Genomic DNA, 22,594 nt, shown 5'->3' on the forward strand with positions numbered 1-22,594 from the left:
GATATTTTTGCGCGCTTTTGCTGTTCATTTCTTGTCTCATATATAACCAATCATTCGCTAGGAGAGGGCAAGCTTCGTTACGTACTGGCATTGAACGGGCGTACACTTGGCCCGCTAGCCGCTCGCACAAGTATGTGTCAGCTATACACGCGAGAACTTTCAGGCCAAATGCCTTTCAATTAGTATATTACCATTCTATATAGTTACCAAACCTATAGTTGGATGTTTTTGCTCGCCCCCCTCCCTTTCCTGTCTACATGCCAAGCACCATCAGAATTTTTAATTTATTGAAAATATAAGTTAGCAAAGGAGAGCCCACGATTATTCGGAATTTTGCTGCTTGGCTCTTTGAGTAAGTACGCAACTGAGTTGTACGAGATGCTCCAATGAAGCTTCATTGTACTCGTAGAGCTTCGAATCGGAAGCTTGGCATTTTCACGGACTCGTAAGAGCACGATTAACGCCAACGCTGATAATAAATAATAGACTTTGAGTTAACATGCATGGCTTTCTCGTGAAATAATCTCAAAAGAAAGCACGTAACGCGTGTGTTGATCTACATGATTTTGCAGTGCACATGTGCACGTGTTTATCCATTTACATGGATACAACTCGCACGCGTATTCTATATGGCAAGCGACTCTCGAGAAGGTACTCAAACTCGCTCTCTTTCTCTCATTTGTGAGGCGTATGCTCCCTGCCCTTGGAAGGCAGCGGCGTGCTCTGCGCCAGTAGCGCCGGCTCTTGAGAGCACAAGGGACCCTCTTAACTCTCTCCCTGTGTGTGCCTCTCTTACTCGCTCCTGAAGCAACACGGAAACTACCGCAATGAGCGTGACTTAGAGACGCACGCTGGTCCTCTTATGTGCGTGCGACAAGAGGACGAGTCATCCGCAAAGTATTACTTCCCCTTATGCTTGTGTACCTTCAGGATGATGAGCGCATTCCTTGCCAGAGCGGCTAACGCGCGGAAACGGAAATGAATCTCGTCGTTCTGGCGAGATTCCGCGAAAATTAAGCCCCAGCTACAATGCCGTTGAATTATCATTTTCTGATGGCTGCTCTCTATTCTATCGAAGAAATTCGAGATTTGGCGATTTTTATCAGGGCCTCGTACGGAACGAATCGTTGCCTTCTTGATGAGAGTTTTCGAAGCTCTCGTTACTTCACCGCATGATTACCGTAATATATGCCCCTCATAACAGCAAAGCTCGCCTCCAACGCATTCCCTTGTGAAATTTCTTCCTCATCTGCCACGAGTTCCTTTATCTTCTCTTTATCATTAGCATACATTGCAAGCCCTTTCACTTTGTCTAAAGGTGTAGGCATTTAAAGGCGCACTCGAGTAGCAGCACACGCATGAAACGGATTATTTGGCAGTTTCTCGCACTGGCATCGCATCAGACAGTTGCTGTTGGTAGAGCAGGCGACTTTGTCGTATACACAGGCTCTTTTCTCGTTCCCTCTTCTAGCTCGTGCATCAGAAATCGTTCTTCATTAAGTTAGGTAGGTGGCAACACTTCGTAGCTAGGAAAAGAGAAAGACAACTTCCAGCTTAGCTAGCTGGCTGGGCTGAACTGAACTGGCTGGCTCGCCGAGTAAGATTAATTGCATTCCAACGAAAGCACCGAGTACTTTAGAGCAAACCTTGGAGCGAGTTGCTCATCAACGCACTTCAAGGGTTATAAAATCTGATGAAAAGCTATTCGAACTGCTTATAACCAGATGCACCTGGGTCTACCAATATTTTTATTAAACGACTCGAATTGTTTTCTATATTTAAAAAGGTCCGATGCAATAGTTGGCTACCCCAACCTTTTCATTGAAATATTTTAGCTTTGAAGACCAAAAGAAATATCATTTCAATATTTTAGCAAATACTTTGCTGCAAATTTCAGCCTCGACGTGTTTTCAATATTCTATATCGAACAAATTTTTCGGCTATTTATAAATCCATTTATAGCAGCACTTGAAAAAGAGAAAAAGAGAGAGATATATACAGAGAGAAAAGTTTGCGAAGCTTGCCACTGCTTTTTTCAAATAGCACAACTACGAACTACGAGGGGATCCGGAAGGAACATATTCATGCAATTCGCTATATCGATTTTGCTATTTTCGCTGTACTCTGAATGTATTTCGACTGGCGTTCCAGCGGGCGTATATGCGCCTTCTTTTTGTATTGCCATATTTGGGCGATATTACAGAAACACTCGGCTGCTTATATACTTTTCCTTCTTTTCATTTCACTCTCTTTCTTGAGTTGCTCATTTTACATGTAAATTTTGTTACAATAGTCTATATATTTGCTTGTAATATTTCGCATACATTTTTCTTCGACAAACAAAAGCAAAAATTCGCGTAGAAAATGCAGATTTCACGCGCTCAAAGCTGACCAATGCCACATGATGCACCACGATATGCCACAATAAATATCGAGCAGGCGACACAAAAACACTCGACTGTAATCTAATTTATGAAATTTACTCGCACCTACGGAGAAAGAATTTCATCGAATCATCTATCAAAGCAGAGTAGCTCGGGAAAAACTAATTTTAAAAATTGTACCTCGTTATTTCGGTACTTTACACTCCCGACTCCCTCGGCAGCAACTTGACGCAGTGGCGATAGTCTCCCTCCCGTTAAAAACGTCAACCGAGCGCTCGTCGGCTTTCACGTACGTTCGTCCGCCCGAGGGCTTGCTACGCTACGCGTGTCCAGTTGTCCGTGGCTCGAGCTGCTAGCAACCCAAGCATCAGCTCTCGGCACAGGGGGTCAAGTGTTTCCATTTCTCTTTCTCTCTGCAAATCCGTATATACACGCACGTGTAGCGTAAAAATGCCTCTAAATTGCGCGTAAATAATTATATTTGCATATTAATTGAAAGGTAAATATTTAACAGGACATGGAGCGAAGGAGTGACAAACGAAGAGCAAGTCCGAATGAAAATTACCATCAGCTTCGCAAGAGCTCGACCGAGGAGAAAAAGGCGAGACGAACGAGCTTTTATGTGCGTGAATTGCCTTGAGTAACATGTATATAAATATATACATTTACAGGCGTCGGTACGAGCGTACATACTGCGTAGTGTATCACACATAATATGAGGTTAGCGAGAACATTTCGGGTACTAGTCGCGCACGGAAACACTACGCATCGTGCCTTATACTGGTAAAATTATTTTACCTTAATTTTGCTTGTATGGGTGTAGGTAACGTATAAAAGGGTATACATGTATATATAAATATCGTAATGTGCATGTGCGAGCGTCTGTGTGGGACAAGTGTTATTTTTGCGTAATTTTGTGGGGTACTAATGGGAGCTTGCTGATTATATACATATACATGTGAGGCAGTGAATAACAAAGGAGAAAACGCGTACGGGTCAACGGGAGCTTACCCATCTACTGTATCGCGTACAGTACACACTCTTGTCGGGCTCTTTTACTTGGGCTTGACCACGTACTGCTGCCGCAAAGCCGGAAGAAATCCTGCATGGGTAGATTAAAATGTGAAACGCGAAACTGTGTGTGCGTTTGTAAAGAGTGTGAAACGCTTGGGAAGATGTCTGTTGGCTTATCACATTAACTTTTGCTACACTTTACATGTGTGCGTAAGGTCTTATTAAAAAATTACGTGTCTAATTTATTTCAACCGTAAGAATATACAAACGAAAAAATAAAACATGTGACATCGACATGAATTAGCCGATATCTTATGCTATAGTATTCAGTGAATTTGAAAATCACTTATACTTTAAAATAATTTATTTATGTAATAATTTATCCTTTTTTTTAATGACCATATGAATGAGACGCAATGCAACAAAATGCCAGTGAATGGTACGATTAAAAAAAAAAATAAGATAACAAGTAATTAAAGCCTTTGAGTAAGCAGGCTTGAAAATGAACATTGATAATTAGCTATTAGTATCGATACAACTCATAACCAGTGAACGAGTGCGTTTCAGTACCCCCACGCTCTAAATAACTGAATTATTTTTAATCGTGTTCAAGATTCTGCCATTTTTTCTTTAACTCAAACAATCAATTTTTTAGGGTTCTCTAAATAATCGACTAAGGCAGTAAGTTTGAAACCCACGTTCTACTTCTTTCAAATTCTTGTGTTAGGATAAAGATGTGAGTTTCAGAATGTTTTCCTATTTATTCAACTCTGACTGTCGCTCTAAATATACTAATTTTCTATGATATACATTTGTGTAAGGCTCAGAATTTTTTAAATAAACCTGCGCTCGTATGTCACCGATCTTGACGCGCTTTTGGTATGTTATAGTACATGATAAAAAAGTGCCAAAACCAAAATTTTTGACCCTCTCCCCCCTCCTACCCCCGTTCTCCCCTATAAACGTTTATTTTTATCTATATTTCAACAATCCGAACAACTTTGAATTTTTTCAGATTTTTTGAGTGCTTCAGGCCTTCAGAAAAAATTATTGAAAATTTTGAAAATTCATATACGGCGCTACGATGCAATACAAATCCCTATCTTTTTTCACTCATTTTTACCATCAAAATACATAACTTCAATTTTTTTCAGATTTTTTCAGAGAGGACTCTGACGTCTAGAGCCGAAAAATGCCCTTTTTTAACGAAAATACTTTTTTTAGGGCGATACGAAACCTTCAAAAATCTGCAAAAAATTTTTTCTCATTTTCTTTATTGAAATACATTACCTTGCATTTTTTCAAATTTTTTAATTGAAGGCGATAGCATCTATGGCTGAAAAACGCTTTTTTTAAGAAAAAAGGTTCTTGGAACCCAGCGGTTCCGGTAAAAAAATTTGAAAATATTTTTTTTGAATTCCTTGTCAAATTTTAATAAATTTTCGAATACTTGAAACGGTCAAAATAGTCAAAAATAGAGGAAAATTAAAGAAAAACCATATTTTTTGCCTCACATTAAGCTGAATCAAAAACATGGTTTTTCTCTAATTTTCCTCTATTCTATATCATATCATGTTCAATAATGAAGTCTGTCTGCAGATGACCAAAATTTATCAGAAGATGTATTTTGGTGTATCGATGAACATATTACAATATTGGCCATATCGCTAGATACGAACATGTTTATTTTGGTCACTGAGGCTGAATTTTAGAAATTAAGGTATTTGAAGGTTATGAATATGATTTTTGACATCAAATTTGAATTCCTTATCAAATTTTACATAAAAAAATCATATTTCAATAATTTTTTCATATTCACCCTTGAGAAGCAGAATAAAATATGAAAAATCAAATCAAAAAGAGGAGGGGGGGGGGCAGTTGATGCGATATAGCCCATATACATACACCCGCATAATAGGCACCTTCTTTTTCTTTCATTATATGATGGCTTCAAGAGCTTTGGTACTTTTTCATGTTCGCTGTAGTTTCTGTCAATGGTTAATTATTATTCTTTTTATGTGTCACGAGTTACATACTTTTTCGCAATTGAATATTTGAATTATTTTGCTAATTTTTCATGCTGTTACAAAATAAAAAAATACAGTCAGACCGATCCAAATGGATTTTATTTTTTATTATGATAGCTGACAAACATTATGTAGATTTTTTTAAACTTGGGCATGTATTAAAAACTAAACTCCGATGCAAATTATATGAATAATCAGCTAACACTGTTTTAACATTTATTTCGTAAAACGGGAATTGGACTGAAAGTTTAGCTTCTAAAATGCTTGAATCAATCAGCGATGACTAAACGTTCCGTTAACGGCAAGGCACACTACTGTTTCCGTGACTAAACGTTCAATTTAGCATCTACTCTGTGTTTTACTTAGTAAACGGCAAACCTCTAGCTAGCTATATACTTATATACCTTTCGATTCGCTCATGTATAATATCTCAGGTTGGCATCGCGGCCAGAGAGCCACCCCTCCTCATAATATGCATATGCGCGTGCAGCATGGTGCACTGTATAGTGCCTTTCCTATGGTCGGTGCGCTTCGTATGTCGTGCGTCGCGTGGCATACACATGAATACAATAGACCCCCAAAATATATGGATATATGCACATGTGATAATAAGTGCGCTTGGTTTGAGATACTTTTAAATTATTCCTGTAGGTTAACCGCAAAAATGCCTACGTCCCTCCCCACGCACTTTCTCGAGCTTTTAGCCTGTGCCTCGCGTGCGCACTGCACATATATCGCCACCTTTCTTTTACTCTTTCATTTATTTTCCCCTTACGCGATGCGGCTATTATCTGCGCCAGCTATGCTATCAACTGTTGTTCTGCTCGTGCTCTTGAAAAACATTTACGAGCACGTTTTAATAAACATGAGTGCATGAAGCCAATGGTGCATGAAAATCGTGTCCCATTTTCGATACAAAAGCCTAGAAATTAATCAATTTGGACGATCAAGTGAAAAAATAATTAACCAACAAATTATTGTTCCACTAAGATTGCTTTAGTCTAATGCAAATTCAATAATATAGCTGTTGGATAAAATATGAACAAGTTGTTTCGTCGATCGGGAACGAGCGCCTCATCGATCCCAACGCCAACTTTCGCGTACATGTACGTAAATACTGTTTTTATATGTCGCTCGCCCTTGCGAGCTTCGATAAAAGACGGATGATTCGAGACATCCGTTGGCGTCGATCGGTCTCCGAGCTGACGCTTCCCGAAGATGAAATGCACCCTTGTGGCAGAGTCTTTCTACTCGTCGAACCGTGCGCGAACCAACCAGCGACGTGGCGTGGATGAAAAGACGTGAATTTACGAGTCTACTTTTTCGCATACAAATTTTTCCAAACGTGCATGAAGCGACATGAAGGAGATATGCCCGATTCCATCCGTGTCTTGCGACGTCTGACCCATGCTTACCAATTGATCCGCATATTATTTACAAAGTATTATATTTTTCTGCAATATTTATTATTCAATGCTCCACATGAATTTTAAGCAGGATGCCTTGGAAAAAAAAAATTTTATTTGACCCTGCTTAGGAATACTCAGTTGAAACTTTGCACGGCTGATATGGAAAGATTTTGGTTTAACTTGTCTATTGTTATAATTATTGCTAAGTAGCAATTACTACCTCATTATATAAGAGTGATGAGTAAATAATGAATGAATATGACTATTTGTCAAAAAATTAGTTTCATCCTAAATTCAAAAAAAAATTTAGATAAATAACGAATGAAATAAATTTTTCATATAAAGTTACAACATGTAATTTTGAGTTGATATGGAATAAAGAGGGATTAACTTTACATCTTTCTAGTCCGTTTGGTTTTGCTGTACTAGCCATTACCCGGGCGTGAAGGCATGAATTACAAGCGAGAAGTCACAAGGTAATTCGAGTCTATTCCTCTGCGAGCGTGAACGCACCGCGCAGCTCGCATGCGAGTAAAGTCCGGCTCGGAACATTATTTCTCCATGTCAAATAAAGCAATTATCATGTGCCGCGCTGCTACTAGTACTACTATCTTCTGGTGGGCTAGTGGCGCTACACTAACCCTAGTACTCGTCGAGTCCCCGGCGTGTGCGACATCTTCATCAGAGTTTCTCTTTCTCTCTTTCTCTCTCGCTCGCTCTTCGCCAGCTTCCCACGCTAACGCGCTCTGGGCGGTTCTCTCATTGCACTCGAGCTCTCATTTCCTCGTACGACAGACCCTCACTACAGTACTCTATGTACCTATTTTTCTCCATTGTAGTAGTCCGGCTTCTCTCTCTTTCTCTCTCTCTCTCTCTATCTCACGCTCGACTCTCTTGCTTTTCTATTATCCTTGAGGATTAAACGTGCCGTTTGCAGGGTACCATTGTGGTTAATCGCGATTTAATGGACGAGCTATGCTGTGTCTGGTGAGAGGCGTTGGTCTTATCACGACTTCATATTAAAACGGGATGGGTATGGGTGTGCAGTAATGCGGACAAATGTTAGACATGGCTTTCAAAGACTTTTTCTGTCCTTCGAACATTAAGACATATTCTCTTCCTTTATTATTCGGATGATTAATTTACTCCAAGCTCAAGTAATCAAATTATTAAAAACCCGAGCAAATCATTTGAAAAACCTTCGAACTGTTCCCAGTTGAGGGAAGTACAGAGCGAGAAAAGAAGAGAGGGAGATAGAGAGAGAAAGTGAAGAAAACTTGCTAGACGAACAGTTTGAAGAAGATCGCAAGTCGTGCAGCGAGAGAATAAGGCGCTAACCGAATGAGAGGGAGAAATTTAACAAAGGCTGACCTGTTCGCAATGAATGTTATATAACCCTTTTAATGCTATACGCCTCTTAGATTTTTCAGAGAGCCCTCCAAGCTCTTGGTTTATACCCCCTTTCTCCCCCGGCAGTCTACATCATGGGTGACGCCTGCAGCTATATACATGAGCACCAACTTTCTTGCGCTTTTTCTTGCGCAACGCCTCGCGCAACGCATTCGCTAAAAAAGGATAAATAGCTACTTTATACCTACCCACTCAAACACCTACATCCACCTACACTAATGAACACCTTTTATGTAGAATGAGGAAAAAACTGGTTAAGTAATTATGTGCCAGACGTAAATTAAGTCTGTTTAGATTGGAATTTTTATTGAGGCTCTTTGCGGTGAGTGATTCGTACTTACTTCTTATGGAACTTCTTATGGAGTATGAAACACTTGGGTTGCTTTTTGCATCAAGTCCCCGTTTAACTTTTAAATTTTCAGCTCAATCAATTTTCGTACTATTTAATAATTACTGGATTCAGCATTTCAAAATTTTTCAATCAGTTTTCATATTCTAAAAAATATATTCATGAATATTATTCTTACAGTTTTACATGAATATTATTTTTACAATTTTTTTCAAACTCGCTCTAATATAATCAACCAAATTTCAAACAAAAATTTCAACTGGAGTATACGTATATATGTACGTCTTTGAGTTACATATAATTCCCTCGTACACGATTGGCACACATATCTCAAAAAAGGTGATGCTATAGCACTATTACGCAGTGGCATCTTCAAAAGATAGCGGAAAATACGAAAGCCACTGTGCATTAGACCGGGCCGTTTTGAAAAAATTTTTCTAAATCGCGGGGGCTGAAGGCTGAGTTGACAGTTCAAGGATTCAGATGAAAAATTAAGAAAAACGAGTCCGCAGCCACCACATTGTATTAGAACATTTCCTAAACACATGGATTGTAAGAATTTTTTGCAAAATAAAATAGCAGCAATGGTTTTAACAAAAAAATTGAATATCAGCATAAACAATTGAATGTTCGATTTTTTTGGGCAAAATTGATAAAAATTCCAGAAAAATGAACCCGTGGTTGAATTGAATTGATTTGAACAATTGCTCATTAATTATAATGTTTAATAATTATTTCAAGTTTTTTGCACAATCGAATAGTAGTATAGATTTAAGCGAGAAAGTTGCTATATGCACCTCATTTCGATTTAGCTATAACGCGTCTGCTACCATCAACTCACGTGACCGTTACCTGCATCGGTATTCGAATATCGCCAATTAAAAATTTTTTTTTTTTTATTAACAACCAGTGCTGTTGTTCTGTTGCGTTGCTGTTGTTCTGTGTACTGTAGTGCTGCTAGAGATCACATCGATTTCATTTATTATTAAACATTATAAGTAATGAGCAAATGTTCGAATTAGATAAGGTCAACCACGGGTTCATTTTTCTTGAATTTTTATGGATTTTGACCAAAAAAAATCAAACATTCAATTTTTTATGCTGATATTGAATTTTTTTGTTAAACCAGTACTGCTATTTTATTTTGCAAAAAAATTCTAACAATCTATGTGTTTAGAAAATGTTCTTATACAATTTGGTGGCTGCGGACTCGTTTTTCTTGATTTTCCATCGATTTTGAGGATAAAAAAGCCGAATTTTCGATTTTTTTCTATGACGATAATTTCTGCGGCTTAAACTAATACTTTTATTCCATTCTACGGAAAAAACTCTAGCTTTTTGTATGTTTAGAAAAAAAACTATATCATTAGCTCGTTTGCGAGCGACTGTGTGGCGATTTTGGGTTATTTTTAATGAACAAAATACCGGAAAAGGGCAATTTCATCACTGAAAATAATTTCTCAGACAAAAACCGATACTGTCATTCGATTTTGCGGGAAAAATCCTACATCTTAACGTGTTTGAAGAACTTCCCAGATTTTTTTAGGCGTTTCCTTAACGGTTAAAATGGCATTTTTCCAAAATTTTATCCAAAAAAGCAGGAAAAAGGTCGATTTTCACCACTAATAGGCAGGGTAATCGCTAAACTAGTATTACCAATCGATTCTACGACACAAAATACATAAGAAAATGTATTGATTAAATTAATTTTGGTCATACAGAAAAACTGACAGGCCTGGTTCGAATTTAAAATTTTGACTCACGTTTTTAAACTTTGAAAATATATCGACACATGTCGTTACTTTTTTGACTTTCTGAGCACGGCTTTTTTCATTTGAAACCTTGAACTGTCAACTCAGCCTTCAGCCCTCACGATTTAAAAAAATATTTTCAAAAAGGCCCGGTCTACTGTGCATATAGACCTGTATGTGATTGCACTCGTCGGTGTATATAACTTCTCGTCAACACTTCTTAAGAATGAAGTGTAATCTTTTCAAGAACCAGGTGTCTAAAATAAGTAACCAAAATAGTTTGAGGGTAGTAAATGAATATTTATTGCGCTTTATATGCTTATTTTTATTATTTTAACGTTTATTTTTTATCTAACGCTTCTAGGGCATATTTACACAACCTAACATAACAGGACATGTTTTCTAACTGTCCTGAATCACCAGAAAAAGTTTGGGCCAAATCCATGACCCAAAGGTGAGAAGGTCTCCTTGTGAGTAAAAATTTATTTATGGTTATAATTAATAGCTTAGTTCTTGTAATTATTAAAGTTTCAACCAAATGCAAAACCGTCATGCGAGTACGCTTACCTTACTCATTCAAAAGTAGTTCAGTTATGAAAATTTCTCAACTAAAAATATCAATAAGAAATATTAATCCTCAAATGGAACAAGTATTATAATGAATATTAGTGATGCATAATTATACGTAAATGATACAAGTGGCTTTGAAGTAAGCTTTTTTACCGTACTTTTCATTCTCAAAATATTGAGACTCGATATTTGATTTGAATGCAAGCGTAACTCAGCTTGTCAATGTACATATAGCTAATGGTACGTACGTATATATATATTATTTATATAAACGTATATACTTTCACGTGCTTGGCAGCTTTTGCTCATTTACTCTCGAGCGGCGTTGCCCACGTCTCTTTCCTCAGCTACAGTAGTAGTACCTTGGTGGCCGTCCCCCTCTCTCAAACAGCCAAGCTGCGCGTTCTTTCGATTAGGCTTTGCCGTCATTAAAAGTTTATAAAGAAGCCTGGGTACAAACTGGTCCTCTCGCGTGCACGGCGCGCAGCAGCAGCAAGTTTTCTCATGTGCGATGCATAATGAGGGGAGGCAGACAGCGCAAAGGGCCTACAAATGAGAGCTTCTATATACTTGAGGATATATAACTATAACTATCTCAACGTATACAAATACATACGTATTTATACGTGTATACATGCGTAATTTGTGAGTGTATTTTTTAACAAGGAAAAAAATCCATTTACAGATTAAACTTAACGCTCGACAATAATGCACCATGGATGTGTCAAATTCGAGTAGTGTACTGTTGTTGTTAAAAATAAACGTTAGCCACCGCTCTAAACCTATTCTCTGATTCTGCCTCTGTTTCTTTTCCGCAAGACTACTGTATGGTATTACTTCATCAAGAGAGACTTGAGTCACATCGTTTACTTCTCACCCCATCGTATACAATATGTATATGTAGTCATCTTCTTCTGGCTCTCCTTTCATGCCTCAATGTTTTTATTATTGAAGACACCAATGAGTGGGCAAAATAAAAAATCATTTGCTACTTAGCCTTCGCCTTACACATTAACCATAATCACATTTTTGGAGCCTATGACAGAGGAAAAAGATGTGTTTTTCATCCACCGACTCATCGTCAACCAGTCTCACATGGAGTGCCTTTGTTCCATTGCGTCTTTGATTTTAGAATTTTTACTGGGGTGATCGTAAAGCTTCAAACCACTTTTTGATGAACAGTACCAATGGAAAAGTATGAGAAAACTACTGGGCAAACTGGTTGATGGATTGAATTTGAATATAAGCAGTGAACCTTGCAGCGGTCTTGGTACCTTGATAACCTAGTGCTGTTACCGATTCTCAGATGTCATTTGAATTATATCCTTGCAGCTTATTATACGTACAGGTACTACAATACAAGAAATCAATGTGATATCATAGCTGCCGGACATTGATAGTATTAATGCTTATGACTAGTAGGACTTAGTTTTTTGGTCAGCGGTCTGCACATTAAGGTCAGTTAGCATATCTCACTCTAGACGAATAACCGTGAATATACGTTGATAGAATTCGAGAAATTAATGTCAAATTTGAATCCATTATATGAAGTTAGCCATAATATTGGAATATTTGGAACCCTCATCAAAGATAGTACTTCTTAGTCTCATGGTTCGATGGAGGAAATCTCTGTGAATTTTTCGTAGAACTTGATTAAATTTTGTGTACTTTTGCCATGGGTAGGAGCAAACAATTATATTGTTCAGACCCTTTAGAATTTTTTTTTCTAAAGATTTGAACAATTTTCTGTAAAAAGCTCTGTAAACCTTTTTTTCTTATATCATTTTATGATGGGCTAGAAATTTTTTTATTTTAGCAATAACGTATTATTAGCTTTTTTTAACTAGTTTGTCTATTCAATTTCAAAGAAAATCGGTCATTATGACGTGTGAGAAGCATATAAAATAGGAATTTAAGTAGTTTAAAAAATTCGTATAATATCATAGCTATAATATTGAAAATTACACGTTAATTTTTTTTCTATCTCAAGCGTACTCTCAAAACTACCTTTTAATTTGTAGATTTTTGGAAAAATTCAGTACATGCTTAGATGAATACACAGTTTGAATTTTATAAGATTTTTCGTCTTTTTATGTGGCAACTATTATAATTATTTTTACACTACTTTTTGATTCATTTTTTACGTATAATTAATATATTTTAATTGCTCTGTTATCGTCTTAAAATATTCCATAGAATATAGTATCATTATATAGTAATATCATATAGTATAAAACTTTAACATTTACGAGTTATTTTTAATTTTTTAAATTATAAATTATTAGTAAAAATGTAGAATTTCGTAGGAACTGTCCAGTTGATTCAAAAATCATGTTTTTTAGTTGACTCATATACATACCTTGTTCATTTTTAGCGGGGAAGTCCCGCCTACTGAAGAATAATTCTGAAAAAAAAAATTTATTGTCAATTTTTGTGTTCATAATTAGAAAACTACTGTATATTGACTTATGAATGAAAAATTCGAATCTTTTTAGCAGATTTTTAGCAGATAAAATTTGTATGTAGCTATAAATCTCTTTTTTTATTTTTTTCAAATCAAATTAAAGGTCATGCAGGATTGAAATCGGTCAGAAGGCGGTAGTACAACGACGAACCCTTCGACTCTTGTAAACTGTACTCTTTGGTCTTAACAGTGAAAACAATAATCCTACTTTAGTCCCTTCAACCCTTTTCCCGTGGTTACGCAGTCGTCACGGCTAATGCACATGGTTGGCCAGCTATATAACTTTACCCGATCAGACTTACCTTTACCCTAAACGTACATATATGGTACTGGTAATTTCGAGCGTCCAAGTAGCACATAATCAAATGAATAAATCTAATCCCAATATTTCCTCGAATGTGATAAGCTTTTCTCAAGCCTTTCATAAGCCAATATTTCATAAGGTAAGTCGCTGAATTAATGCACGTATTACTCAGAATTATTCATCAGTTAATAATTCCTAAGATAATTTTATCAGACCCTAAGAATGCTTTAATCTTTACAGTAACATTAATAAAATCGATTAGTTGAAAAGGAGTAATTTACGATAGCAAAGCCTCGTACACGGTTCATTATTTCAAAAATTGTTATTTTGAGTGGTAAAAATGGACAATATTGTTGAAACTGAAAAACTTACTATCTTTTATTTTATGTATAATTTTTTTAGTTATTCGCGGAAAGAACAAATCTTATCAAGTTTAATGACGACAACAAATTCGAGCATTTCTCTCAATAATCCACAAAAATTGTTTGTCAAATAAAACGCTAGAGTCAAGAACAGAAAGTGCTTGAGAATTTGTAGATCACGGAGGTTATAAGATAACGATTTTTGCGTGCAAATGTTGTTAATACCTCGTTTCTGAAACACGACCATCGTGGATTAGAGGAATCTAAGAAATTATCCAGCACAGCAGCATTTGAAATGATTTAACATTTTACTGAAGTTGAGGACACATTTATTATCTGTATAAGATCGGTTCCAGACTATTTAAAAGGGCCAATGATATAAAAAAATCTTGTTTGAGACGTGTAAAATAATGTCCATACGTTGGAAATATTAAATACTCATAAAAACGTGTGTAATGAGTAAAAACAATCGATTTTGAGTTTACGGCAGGTGGTGACGAAGGAGACATTTTGCACGTTTATCTCTCTAGCCAATCAATTTGGCAGTAATTTATGGTAATTTTAGAATTGCAGAAGTTAACGAATGAAAGGAAGAGCTGCTGTTATAGTTTTAATTTTTTCCGTACTTTCTACAAGCTGTAATATCAAGACACGTAATAAAGTGCTTTTGAAATAATAAATCATATAATGAACAATGTTGATTTTCATCATCCATTGCAGCAGATGGAACTTTTTATACAAGTAATAATAAACGATAAAGGAAAGACAAAAACAGGAAACGAAACTGTCAAGCTACAGAACATGTTTTGCGTCAAATTGTCTCTTCTCGTTGCCTCTGTGCGTCGCACTTTTGGGAACATGGAAAAAGCATGTTCGTATAGTCGGAGCAAACTCGTTCAGTAAAAAACATAGTACACACATATGTACCTTGTTGTTCCATGCGAATCAAAAGAGAGCGAAAAGGATTCGCAAGAGAAAACAACATCTCGCGTGCGTGCGCGCGTCTTGCACGTCCATTTCTCGGGGGCAGTAATGCTTAGATGTGCCAGAGTAGAATACAGTGCAAAGTTGGGATAATGTTTCGGACACGAGCTTCTCTCTCTCTCTCTCTCTCTCTCTCTCTCTCTTTCTTTATTTTATCCACATGCCTGGTACCCTAGCTGCCTCTCTCTCTTTTCCCTTACGTATGTCCGCCGCAGACTCAGACTCCTAATTAAGACGAGGGTACGCGGGAGAGCGAGCTTTCCAGCTCCAGAGTTTTGCGTTGGGCTTTGGGGCTGGGCTGCAAAGACGAAGGGGGTACAGAGCCCAGAGGGGTTAGCTAGAAAACGAGCCAAAGCAAAGGGGGTAAGGAATATTGATCACAGAAGTGAGGAAGAGAGAGAGAACGACTAACAGAAGTATTACCCCCTTCGTCTCACTCTTGAACTAGACTGGACTGCTAAATGCCAGATGCGCGAAATCAACAGGCCTCGCCACTGCTGCTTACGAGTAACGCTGCTGCTACGAGTTTTGTGGATTTAATGACGGACGAGCAATCGATCGATTTGATGTACAAGCTGTAGCGCATGGTTATACACAAACGTTTTTGTAATGTTTTTTTTGTATTGTCCAGCGGCAGGCTTGGGGAAATTTTGCGGTTTTATCAACCTTAGCTTGGAGCGTCTCAAAACTTTGAGAGTTCGGACAAGTATACGTGCCGTCAATGGAATAGTTTTCTTGTGGCTCACTCTTCGATAAGATGAAGCTACACCAAGAAAAGGCGGAAAAAAATAAGCTAGGATCAGAATTGAATGTATTATCGGGAAGGCTTTTTCCCAAAAATAAAAAGTTGTATTCGCACAGAAATGTCTTCTATCGATCATGATACTTTATTATTATAAACAGCTATATAGTGTTAACAAAACTGAACCGCAGTTTGAAACTATAAAAAAAATTGAAGAATTCCAAGATATATCAAAGGATACGAGTTATTTTTCAATCTTCAAGATGTTAAAAAATATTTTACGAAGCAAATGCAAGTTGGTATGAGGATAAGCACGTATTAAAAATTAAAAAAGCCTAAAAACGGCAATAATTCTAGTGATTCCAAGGAAAGCTAAGTTATCAGCAACGTAGCACCATGTTATCGACGCTGTTGGCGTCGCACAAGATAAGCTCGAGTATGGTCTGCCTGGATTTCCACTATTCCTTTAAGACGAAGGGTCGAAAAATTTAATTAAGAGGCAGAAGAATAAGTCTTTCTACTTCTCTGTTTCCTTCCACGTCTCGCCTGTGTAAAACCAAGAGTGTGAGTGAGTGCACAGTGTTGTCAAAGCTGTCTCATCTCTTCCTTGGCTTGCCCAGTCAATAACATAGTGCTTTGAGCACCTATACTATTCTTTTTTCTTTTAACATAGCCACTATATATTTTTTCAATTTCTTTCAGCACAAAAGTACTATTTCGTATTTCTGAAAGATTTTCAAGCCTTGTGGTTCCATTCAATAATAATTATTTCATCGTTTAAGCTGCACCTACATAATTTTTCGAGCTTCAATGAGTCTGTAAACGGAAAATTTATTACTCAGATTGTATGTCTATCTGGAAGTCAAGTCGGTGTATACAGAATCGATTTTCAAGCTAACTATTATCTAGTAGTCTACGTTCCTCAGAGAAAGCTTCTGTACACACATAGACGCTCACATGACTTAATGGACAGTAGAACCCAGCTGCCCCTTGAAGTAGATTCAAATGAGAGAGAGAGAGAGAGAGAGAGAGACTGGAATCACTGGCTCATTGTCCAAGGCGCCTAGGTACTCTCAGCTTCTCTTTATATACGGCGCATACAAGCAGAAGTAGCTACTGTACTACATCGACGATCCTCTCTCATATCAACGTCGTCGTCCTACTCGTATATGAGTGAGTGAGAGAGAGAAAGAGTAGAGGGAGAAAGAGAGAGCGTCGTCGACGGTCGAGCCAACTCTAACTTTGATATGGTTTCCTAAATAACCAAGGCGACCGATACCACAACGGAGTGGTCGGTAACTACCGTCAGCGAAGCATATTGAAGCCACCTTTCAACATCTCTTCGTTTTCCACAACTAGTTCTACTATATAGGTACCATATACTATACTACAGTCCTCCAAAAAGCTCGTATCGACTCCACCGTACATAAACGCGTACATGTATGTGTAGGCTGCAGCCGTACACGTGTGTTTGTCACGTGTGCTTTCACTAGGGTGGGTGTGAATGTTTGAAACGCGATTGCCCGATACGTATTTTCCATGCACATTCAACGACTAAGAAGTGACAAGCAATCTTCATGTACGCTACTGCTAGGCTATAGCGTTAGCTTTTTCGACCTGCTACTACTTCTTCGGCTCTAATACGTCAAGGGAGAGAATTGTGAAATATACATGACTATGCATGTGGACGTGAATGTGGATGTAATAAAAAGAGTTCTGCTTGGGGCTGAGAGCCGATATTACGAACAAGGAGATGTGATTATTAAACTTTCCTGAAAATTACTCACGCTACGTAAAAACGGGAAAATTTTGAAAGTATTAATTTGTAAGTTTATTTATCGCTACTCCACAATCTAAGAACAAATAAGACTTCTTTCATGAGTAAAAGAGATAAAATATCAGTCATTTCACGTCAAATCTCCAATAGCTCGCCCGTGCGACATTATTACGCGAAATCGCACAATTTCTAACTCAGCAGTGAAGCCCCTAAATCCTCCTAAAAAAATAAGTAATATAAGATTTAGATAGGAAATTACTTCAGCTTTCCAATGGTGTGGTTAGATTTTCGAAAATTTTTCTTTTTCTCCCTCAAAGTTGCCAGGAAAATTTTGAAGTCGAAAATCTCAAAAAGGATATTTTTAAGTTTTTTTTTATTAGGTTAGATCGAAAGAGGAGGCAATTTCGCATCCAAACAGCTATTTTCCAAAAGTCCGTTTTTTAATTTTAGCGTATTATAGCGAAAAAAAGAATAAAAATCGTTGTTTGTGTGCGTGTCACGCCGGCTGAACTTCCAACAACTATGTTTTTTCTTCTTTTTCTTGCTATATCCCATTAAAATCAAAGACCCCCTTGGAAAAATATCTGTATCGATGGGAAATTTCCAAATCTTCTAATCTAGACTATTTAAAAAAAATCTTAAAAGTCTACTTTTTGAAATATTTGACTTTAAAGTTTTACCGGTGATTTTCCCGGGAAAAATTGAAAGTTTTCGAAACTCTGACCTACAATTGGACAGCGAAGGTGATTTCCCATCAAAGTCATGTATTACTTTTTTTTGGGAGGATTGAGGTTAAAAATTGTTTTATTTCGTCTAATAATGCCGCATGGGCGAGCTATTGGAGACTTGACGTGAAATTGTTGTCAAAGTGTTTTAATGAAAACTAAAATTAATATCTTCTGTGTTGTGTCTGTTCATTGACTAACTACAAATGAGTTTAACATGTGACTATACAACTCATTAAAACAGATAACTACTTTAGTGTAAGTTACCATTCATTTTGACGAATTAAAAGAAAAATATGAATTATGCCTTCAATTTGAGATAATTCAATATGAATTATTCGTAATATATAAGAAGAAATTATTCGTTTATCGTGTACTTTTTATACGCGCAATAAAGCTTACGTTATTCTATTCTCCGTGAACTTTTATTGTAGCTTCACTCACACGCACACGCGTGTATAATTGTAGTATAATAAAAAATTACAAAACTTTCATCGGAATAATAGTAATCATTGAAAGTTGTTAGCGTTATTTTTTTCGCGGTCAGAACAGCAATAGAACATCGAACGTCCCCCAGGAAGGATCGGAACTTGCGAAACTTAGTGGTCAGACGCATATTCGAGCCGGGTACGCTATTAATGTAAGAAAGTTGCGTTTCGATATAAATACTCTGTAACAATAACAACCCGCAACACACGCGTGAAACTTGTTAACTGCGTCGTTAGTGGTTAACGTTTGACTGCAATATATGCAGGCGCATTATATGCATATTCCGACCTATCTTTTCAATGAGACGTTTTTTACCCCACTTGCAATCAATTAAGTCAAAGGTATGTCAGTACTTTAATAACTTAGTGTTATATTAGGATTTTTTCATTTATTCCATTTATGAACCGATTATGTAAAATGATGATTAGGTAAAATGATTTAATAATTGTTTATAAAAACATAAGATATTTAACAAACTACACTAAGTTAACAAAGAACAATTTTTGGTCAAACTTTATAACTAAAATTAATGATTATGTAAATGATTCTCGTTTGAAAAATATATTAGTTCTTTGACATTAGACTTATATTTTCTTTTACAGGTACGCAGTTTGCAATATCGCTCATTTTTATTTCTCCTTGCAAGCTTATTTAAACTGCACTTTTAATTGAAGAGGAATTCTTTGACAGACCATTACGATGATTAAAGTTTCAGTAAAAACACTAGAGTTCTTTCTTAAATATCATCGCGGTTCTTAGAACAGAATAAGCTCTTCTTTCTGCGCAAGATTGAGAGTCAATGATAAGTTCTCTTTATTCTATCCTATTATAAAATCATTGTCAAAAATTTCTTGTTACATGTTCACTATAATATAATATTTTTCGCTATATCCATGCAACCATAATAATCTGCTTAGTAGGAATAGTAAAAAATACTTGGAAATATTTACCGAAAAATAAAGACTGTCAATATTTAAAGAGGCTCAGATCATCCTTACCAATTTTTCTTTCGAGCCTTTTGCGCATTTAGACAAATTCCCTAAAGAGCCCTGTCGCGCTTTCGTCTGAAAATCGTTTCACCTAAATCTCATTGCTTCAAATACCCGCGTAAAGAACGAATCGCGCGTTAGCAAACAAGCCTTGTGGCATCATCCTTTTTTTATCTCTCCTCATTCCTTCTTACTTTCCTTGTATCTCAGAAAGGATGTCAAAGCGTTTGCTCACGGCGTCACCTGGGTGTAATCGCGGCTCAAATAAAAAGGACGATAATACCCTTGGATAAAGCGACTCATTTGTCTCTTGAGCGGAAAAAGGCGCGCCCCGGACTGGAGCGCAAGTGAGAGAGAAAGAGAGAGAGAGAGAGAGAGAGATAGATGAGGAATAAAAAGCTCCGGCACGGCGCAACGACATCGCGTGTTACGCCATGGGCGGTAATCATTTTCAAAGGCTCTTTACTAAGAACGCCTGAAATATACAGTTGTGAACACAATTTCTACTGCCTGATATTACTGAATTGGCCAAGTGAAAAAAATTGATCAATCGCACATCCTTGTGTTTTTGATTTTACTCATTTTCTCCGACTCTTGATTTTCTTCTTTCTAGAGTTTGATTGACTGAGGTAACACTGCTGTAAGCCAGAGCCAAAATTTTTTAATTTTCCGACGAGTGCGTCTAGTCGCCTTTTCCTTTTAGTCTCACAACTGCTACTCCAGCAAATATACACATCGCTTCGTCTTGCGTCTTTGCTGACTTGTGGCTGACTTAATGAGCCCAATATTGGCCACATAGCTTTTAACGGTATAACTCGCTCGTTTCGGAGTAATGAGCTGATTCAGAATGTTGACGCTTGTCATTTTAGAAGGAAGCAGTGGAGTGGCGGCACTTGTTCAGTTGCAATTTAAAGTTAAGTGTAATATTTTGAGAGTTTTAGCAAGAGTCAATTAACGCAACTTTTTACTACCAGCGTATAAGTACGTATTTATTAAAATGAATTTTTATTTAAACTTATTGGAATATAAAAACGAATGAATAATGTTATTAATACTGTTGAAAATATGAAATGTTACATTAATAAAAACTTTTATTTTTTTTGCTGAATCTTTTTTTTATTAATGATACTTGTATTAAGGGGGGGGGGGGGGGNGGGGGGGGGGGGGGGGGTATAGTCCTGGCCTTGAAGAATTTTGAATTATATTCAAGAGTATTCTGTGAAAATTTCAGCCCAATCGGAGCAAAATTAATGAAAATATTGAACTTTTAGTTTGATGACTATTATGTATCTAATATATAATGTTGTATCTTTGAACTGCGATTTCTCAAAATGACATTTTTCAAATCGGTGAATTTTGCACAGTTCTTTATTAATCCTTTGAGCAGGAACTGATATCGAGATATTTCGATTTTTCCGAAAATTATTCTATTTACAACAAATTTTCTAAGAAAAAAGGTCGACTTTTCATGTCTAAACGCAATATTATCGTTTTTTTCAACTTCAAAATTACGTCAAAATTCAAAAAATCACTATAAATGAAAAAATTCTAGGTCAGTACCTGATAAAACTCATAAACTAATCATGTAATTTTTAATTTTTCGACTCAGATAATTCTGTGGAAAGTTATGCGCCTCGTCAGAATTTTTACGACTTGTCCGTAGATTTGCTCTCAAAGGCATAAAAATGAAAATTTTTGGATAAAATTTTCACAAAAAAATTTTTTTAGTAGTCAAAAAATACTTCAAAAAATGGAAAACAATCGATAAATCAGCACCATCGCCCCCCTTAATGAAAATGTAAAGACTTGGAATATTTTGATATTATCAAATGAACCACATGTTAAATCGCTAAATCTAGACTGCCTAAATGCTTTTTCGTCTGGTCGTGCAACGAGCGCGTTGAAAATGATATATGCAGTAATAACAGATGCGTGCGATGTGCAATGGCTTGGGTTGTGCATACACCTTCGCCCTATAGCCCAGATAGCATCGAAAAAGGAAACAAGCCAAGGGCTGAGTTTCCGTAATACCTATAATGTTAGCCCCATACTTTTTCCTTAGCTTATAATACGCGCCTTCCCTCCATACCCCCGTATACCGTCTCTTTTTCTCGTATATATATATATATGTTTTATATATAATATACACGTACTCGTGGTGTGCCACTTGTTTATATATCTATATATTTGGGAAATGAACGTGTGTGCGTATACGTATATGTATATATGTATCGTTCGCAGACTGTTACTATATATACCGCTGCCATACCTCTTTACACGTAGGACTTTTATTGCCGAAAAAAAGAGGAGTAGCTCGAGCCTTGCTACTACCACCGCCGAGCTGTTGTCCGGAAATACTGAAATATGTAGTCAACTTCCAAGCAACTATGTGGCCTGCTTGTTTCATATATATACATTTATATTCAAATATATTCGAGGCAGAGAAGGTAACTCGAGCTTTAATGCGCTTTATATGCCTTTGTGATTATTGCGACGCTTATGTTTTTTGACTACGAAAATTATTGGTTTCACTAGTTTCGATATTATTTTAATAAACAATGAATCGACAGAAAAATTAATGAGCTGCGCCAAATTATCATATAATACGAACTCGCTTTGTGACGACAAAAAAGTTTTTGGCTTTAATAAGCTTGCAGAATTTTCTAGTTAATCAATCGCTAAAGAAATAGATTTCTTTAGTGTCACAAAAGTTAACGATTGCTAGAGTTAGATACTTAACTGAAAAGAGATTCAAGTGATAATGAATTGTTGAGAGTTTTAGTAACTTTCTATGTTACTTATGCGTAAAGTCGATGAATCGTATGTTTACATCAATTATACGAC

At 36.7% G+C, this 22,594-nt stretch overlaps 1 protein-coding gene across 6 annotated transcripts in view; it reads right to left on the reverse strand.

Moving 5' to 3' along the window:
• LOC106656492 (putative mediator of RNA polymerase II transcription subunit 26) overlaps positions 1 to 22,594 on the reverse strand; it is a 197,211-nt gene that overhangs the window by 74,802 nt on the left and 99,815 nt on the right. For all 6 annotated transcript variants that reach the window (XM_023462921.1, XM_023462920.1, XM_014377531.2 and 3 more), the window contains exon 2: positions 13,274 to 13,318. In XM_023462921.1, the coding sequence (XP_023318689.1) occupies positions 13,274 to 13,282 (9 nt within the window). In that variant the 5' untranslated portion in view covers positions 13,283 to 13,318. The remainder of the gene's footprint in view (positions 1 to 13,273; positions 13,319 to 22,594) is intronic.

The sequence above is a fragment of the Trichogramma pretiosum genome, unplaced genomic scaffold (genome assembly GCF_000599845.2).
Source record: "Trichogramma pretiosum strain Unisexual culture from Peru unplaced genomic scaffold, Tpre_2.0 scaffold92, whole genome shotgun sequence".
NCBI classification, from domain to species: domain Eukaryota; kingdom Metazoa; phylum Arthropoda; class Insecta; order Hymenoptera; family Trichogrammatidae; genus Trichogramma; species Trichogramma pretiosum.